The sequence below is a fragment of the Ranitomeya variabilis genome, chromosome 5, assembly GCF_051348905.1.
Source record: "Ranitomeya variabilis isolate aRanVar5 chromosome 5, aRanVar5.hap1, whole genome shotgun sequence".
NCBI classification, from domain to species: domain Eukaryota; kingdom Metazoa; phylum Chordata; class Amphibia; order Anura; family Dendrobatidae; genus Ranitomeya; species Ranitomeya variabilis.
The window spans coordinates 514,488,822-514,495,204 of record NC_135236.1 but is presented as its reverse complement, the minus strand read 5'-3'; the positions used below and the strand labels follow the sequence as shown (position 1 = coordinate 514,495,204).

Sequence of the window (6,383 nt, the reverse complement as noted above, 5' to 3'; positions counted from 1 at the left end):
TGATGTAAAACATTTCACTGCCTGTTTTTAAGCAACATTTTACCTCAAAGAAAGAATCATTTGCAATCCCATGATGTCCTGTCTGTAACTCTCTTGCTTCCTCCCCTGCCCAGGAGCGGTGGTATGATCAGATAATTTTCCTGCACTGTCAGACACGGCCATTACACAGTACACAGCAGGGGCACATTTATAAGATTATCTAAGCAAAGGAATATTTTTTATGGATTTTAAGCCCAGTTTGATTGTATAGCTGTATTTTGAATATGTTTTAGTAAACGACTTAAAATGCCAAATCTTGTGTCACTGTCCAAATATTTCTGTACCTATATATCAAGCACAGATGTTAGAGACTTCTTGGAGGGGCCCTGAGTGGAGTAAAGTGTAGTTTTGTGTTGGGAGAAGGTGGTACTTTTTGGCGATGGGGCTCCTATGATCCCCTACATAGGATACAAAAAAAAGAAGAAAAAGGGGGAGCAACAGTGGAGTTGTCTGTTCCTAAAAAACTATTTTTTATTAGTGAGCACTGATAAAATCACAGTAAAACAGTGATGTGCAAAACAATAAAAAAATAAAATAAATATATGAACAATCATGTTTTCAATCCTAGGTTCTTCCTTCCCCCCTTCCCAGCCAGGCCTGGTCGCAAAGTGCTGATGGCTTGTAGTGTTGAGCATTCCGATACCGAGATCTGATACTTTTGTGGTATCGGGAATCGGTATCGGGATTAATATCAATGTGTAAAAGAAAGAATTAAAATAAAAAATAGGGATATACTCACCTCTCCGACGCAGCCTGGACTCAAGATTTCAAGCGCTTGAAATACCTTAGGTGACGTCACTGCTTTGTGATTGGTCGCGTAGCGGTCACGCGACCGCTACGGACCAATCAGAGCGCCGTGACGTCATCTAAGGCCCTTCAAGCGCGCATTCTTAGGTACAACGGCTCCCGGTTACGGCGGTAAAGTCCAGGCTGCGTCAGAGAGGTGAGAATATCCCTATTTTTTATTTTAATTCTTTCTTTTACACATTGATATGGATCCCAGGGCCTGAAGGAGAGTTTCCTCTCCTTCAGACCCTGGGAACCATACAGGATACCGTCCGATACTTGGTGTCCCATTGACTTGTATTGGTATCGGGTATCGGTATCGGATTAGATCCGATACTTTGCCGGTATCGGCCGATACTTTCCGATACCGATACTTTCAAGTATCGGACGGTATCGCTCAACACTAATGGCTTGTCATGTTACCATGATGACATTGCCATCTTGGTTTTTTAGTGAAGTCCTGCCACAGGCTTCATAGGTGAATGTGATAAGTACTATATAGCGTGATAGTGCTGCAGATTCAGCTTCCAAAAGAGACTAAAAAATAAAGTATAATATAAAATAAAAGTTTTAAAAAATATATATTTTTTTTTTGGACACCGCACCTACCCCAAGAAATGCAACTGAAAGCATATGCTCCCCAAAGTGGAACGATTAAAAAGTACAGCTCGGCACACCGAAAACAAGCCCTCACACAGCTCCATAAATAGAAAAATAAAAAAGTTACAGGTTTCAGAAAATGGTGTCACAAACCAACATTTTTTTCTACAAAAATCAGAAAGGTTTTTAATCCACTAAAATAGCAACAAGCTTTTCTAGTTTGGTATCACAGTAATCGTACTGACCGACTGACAGAATTATTTTGCCAAGTCACTTTTACTGCTCAATCAATACCGAAATTGCATTTATTTTCACCCTATGACTACGCTTGGGATTTTTTTTCTCGTATTTCGGTACATTATATGGTGAAGTGAATAGTATCATTCAAAAGCAAAAAACAAGCAATAATATGACTATGCAGACAAAAAAAAACTTTTTGACTTGAAAAATTAGGGACAAGATAGAGCACACAATTTTTTTTATTGCTTCTGTAATATTAATGACACTTATGTTGTTATGCAGGCTTCATGAGAGACTTTTTTTAAAATAGGTATAAAACACACACAGTTCATGCCATAAAAAAAATGGCAACACACTCCAAACCGGAGAATCAGTGTAATGATTTATATTGTACTGTATAGTTGAGCCTACAACCAAGGCCAAAATCCACATACACACGTAAAGTACAGATGTGGAACCACAATTCAGGAAAGGTTCAGTGCAAAATTGAGAATACTCCAACTAGAATAACGCACCAAGAGAACCAAGAATTAGAAAATTCAGAAATTTATTACAAGAATTAATATCATAACAAGTATAGGGGATGTGACGGGAATAACCAGAACTTAAGGGAACGCAGGGAGACCAGGCACTAACAGGTATACATAGTATAGATGCAGTAGGAAAACTCCATAGTGTGTAAAATGATCATTCAAGTAAAACCCACAAAAAAGGCACACACCTTGGAGCACACACACGACCAATAGAGGGGCTGTAAACCACCTCAGAGCCCACAACCACAAGGGTGTCAGAGTTTAAAGTAATCCATTAGTAATATTTACCTGTGCGTGCCTGGACCCCTGTGAAACCCACTGTCCCCTACGCGCGTTTCGGCGCTCAAGCCTTCTTCCCCCGGAAGTTTTACACACTATGGAGTTTTCCTAATGCATCTATACTATGTATACCTGTTAGTGCCTGGTCTCCCTGCGTTCCCTTAAGTTCTGGTTATTCCCCTGTCACATCCCCTATACTTGTTATGATATTAATTCTTGTAATAAATTTCTGAATTTTCTAATTCTTGGTTCTCTTGGTGCGTTATTCTAGTTGGAGTATTGTACTGTATAGTGTATAGAAAGTATCCTCAATGAATGATAACATGACGCAGCATCAGGCTGCAGTCACACTAGCAGTATTTGGTCAGTATCTTACATCAGTATTTGTAAGCCAAAACCAGGAGTGGAACAAATAGAGGAAAAGTATAATAGAAACACATCACCACTTCTGTATTTATCACCCACTCCTGGTTTTGGCTTACAAATACTGATGTAAAATACTGACCAAATACTGAATGTGTTACGGCAGCCTCAGATAGAGTACATATCAGCATATAAAATAGCACATGTTGTTATCATAGATGACTGCTCGGTCCTCGATGCTTGTGTTGGCGCTAATGCCTTTTTCCCCAGAGGAAAGCACCGAAACGCGCGTCAGGGACCAACCAGTTATCTCCTATATCGGTAATAACAATTTAACATGTGTTATTTTATATACTTTCTGTATGTGTGTGTGTATATATATATATATATATATATATATATATATATATATATATATATATATATATATATATATATATATATATATATATATAATTTTACTGATTGTTCGGTTTGTACTCTTTTTTCATTTTTTTTGTCTTTTACATCTATTGTCATTCTGGTCTTAATTGTACTTCCTTTTCTTACTATTTTCTAACAGTATTTTGCGAATTGCCATATATTATTGAGTCCATTCTGGCTAAGTACATATGAATTTAGATATTAAGTTATTTGTTCATTTGCCTATAAGTGTGCTTAAACAAATCATCTACTTTAGATCGATAGATAATTGTACAAGACCATACAGATAAAAGAGATCTATAGTAAAAATGTCAACTTCTTTAATATTATTGAAACATATGGTGCTGTGTGGTCTACGTGGAAGCCTTTTCAGTGTTATTTTACCTCATAAGAGAATAAACCAAGATATATATATATATATATATATATATATATATATATATATATATATATACACACACACACACCTCTTCAGCATTCTTTTTTTACCTCATAGGTGAATAAAGTCACACATATATACGCCTTTTCAGTACTGTTTTACCTCATAGGTGAATAAATCAAGTATATATGTTACTTGATTTATTCAACCATGGGGTAAAAAAGTACTGAAAGATAGATAGATAGATAGATAGATAGATAGATAGATAGATAGATAGATAGATAGATATGGATGCACATATATATATATATATATATATATATATATATATATATATATATATATATATATATATATATATATATATATATATATATATATATATACACACACGTACATCGTTTTGTACGCTATCTGTGTTGTGTGTGACAAATGCCTGAAGATGCCGGTCATTCTGCCCGTGTGAGAAGTGAGACCTGCAGACGACACTCAGGACAGACAGTACTACACAGTAACCGTTTATTGGGGAAAAGGAACAGCGCGTCCCTTGGGCAGGACATAGTAATGAGCGTGTCACTGTGGCTACAGCGTTTCCACACGTGTGAGTGGAGTGTGAGTGAGAGCAGACACTAGTGACAGGCTGCGAGTGAAGAGCGCGGCACACACAAGACTAGTACGGCTCGAGCAATGCTCATCCTCTCCTGGGATTGGCTGGCAGCTCATGACGTCACGGCAGGGTGTTAATAAAAGCACCGGACAGGGAGATCACTTCAGAACTAGCAGTGACTGTCAGCTGTGCTGGAGCCAGAGAGCGGCAACTGTCACTGTCACCACTGGAGCTGATGACCGACACCGGGCAAAGGCAACAGCCCAACGGCTGACTGCAGCACGGGCTTCTACATGCAGGAAGACAGCATCTCCAGCGCTGGGTGACGAGTGACTTCTAGCAAGAAAAGTTGTGCAGCGCTATGGGTTGGTTCAACGCTTCTTATAACATAACGCTGAGTGGGAACCTCACCAATGACACCTTGAACAGGACGGCAGGAGACGTGGTGACCGACGCCTGGATGGTGGGCATGGGGGTCCTCATGTCCCTGATCGTCATGGTGATTGTATTTGGGAATATCCTGGTGATCATCGCTATTACCAAGTTCCAGAGACTCCAGACAGTCACCAACTACTTCATCATGTCCTTAGCCTGTGCGGACCTGATCATGGGCTTGATCGTGGTGCCCCTGGGGGCCAGTGTGGTCATCAAGGACGCCTGGGTGTTTGGGAACCTGGGGTGTGAGTTCTTCACCTCCATGGACATCCTGTGTGTGACTGCCAGCATTGAGACCCTCTGTGTGATTGCACTGGACAGATACTTTGCCATCACTTCTCCATTCAGGTATCAAAGCCTGTTGACCAAGTGCAAAGCCAGGATTGTGATCCTTGTGGTTTGGGTTGTGTCCATCCTCACCTCCTTCCTTCCCATTAACATGCACTGGTATAGGACTGAAGAGCCCATTGCAGTGAATTGCTACAAGTTGGAGACCTGCTGTTTCTTCTACACCAACACTGCTTATGCCATCTCGTCCTCCATCATCTCCTTCTACCTACCCCTGGTGGTTATGATATTTGTCTACTTCAGGGTCTTCCAGGAGGCCAAGAAACAGCTGAAGAAGATTGACAAATGTGAAGGGAGGTTTCACAACCAACAAGATGCCAATGGCAAAGGAGTTAACAGGAGGACTTCCAAGTTTTGCTTGAAGGAGCACAAAGCACTGAAGACACTGGGCATTATTATGGGCACTTTTACCTTGTGCTGGCTCCCTTTCTTCATAGTCAACATCGTCCAGGTGATTTACAAGGAAGTCATCCCTAGCGAGGTTTACACCTTCTTGAACTGGGTGGGCTATGTCAACTCTGCCTTTAACCCACTCATCTACTGCAGAAGTCCAGACTTCAGATATGCCTTTCAGGAGATCCTGTGTATGAAGAAGGCCAGCACCAAGCTCTACACCAATGGATACCCCCAGAGCAATGGGAACAGTGTGTATAATGAGGAAACCGATGCAGATGCTGCTGTTCAGCTGGGTAAAGACCGGACTAGTGAAGTCTTCTTCAAGGAGGACAAGTCTCCCAGTGAATCCCTATTGAACTGTGAAGGTACTATTCTAGAATACCACATAGATCCCCCGAGCAAGAATCACAACCCTCATGAGGATTGCTTGTTATAGGATCCCTTCTAGGAACAATCACAACAAACTGGATCGTTTGCAATACAGAGAGATATTTTTATTGTATTGACAAGAAGGAAAAGGAGGTCTTTGTATTAAAGTTTTATCTTTAAATTTGGGCGGTGCCCCTGACTCGCAGGATGTATACATTTTATTAAGCAAGTGTTTATTTCTGTATAGTTTCACTTCTTCTTAATTTAAGGTAAGAGGACATTCACTAAGCATTAAGGCGCTTTATTGTGTTACTGTCTTATTTAGTTTGGCAGAGCGAGAAGAATCTACCTCATGGATCTGAAAAAAAAGAACTGTTTGTTTTATGTTGTTTATGTTGTTGTTTTTTATTTTATGTTGTTTTTTTATTTTTAAACTTTGTGGTTACAAAAATTTAACACTGCACTGCGGGAATGGCTGGTCTGTCCAGCAGTGCCTGGGTTAACTCGGTGGATGTCGATTCCAGATGTCTGGGACAACAAACAAAATTGAAAGAGTGTAGGAATTTTTGTGAGACTGTCATTTCTT

The 6,383-nt window shown here is 40.0% G+C and overlaps 1 protein-coding gene across 1 annotated transcript; it reads left to right on the top strand.

The window, feature by feature from the left end:
* Positions 1 to 4,399: 4,399 nt before the first annotated feature.
* ADRB2 (adrenoceptor beta 2) lies at positions 4,400 to 5,996 on the top strand. Its single transcript, XM_077265781.1, has one exon. The coding sequence runs from the start codon at positions 4,611 to 4,613 to the stop codon at positions 5,862 to 5,864; it is 1,254 nt and encodes a 417-aa protein (XP_077121896.1). The 5' UTR covers positions 4,400 to 4,610; the 3' UTR covers positions 5,865 to 5,996.
* Positions 5,997 to 6,383: the final 387 nt, after the last annotated feature.

Coding starts and splice junctions, on each gene's coding strand:
- ADRB2 (XM_077265781.1), top strand. CDS start 4,611: ATGGGTTGGTTCAACGCTTCTTATAACATAACGCTGAGTGGGAACCTC.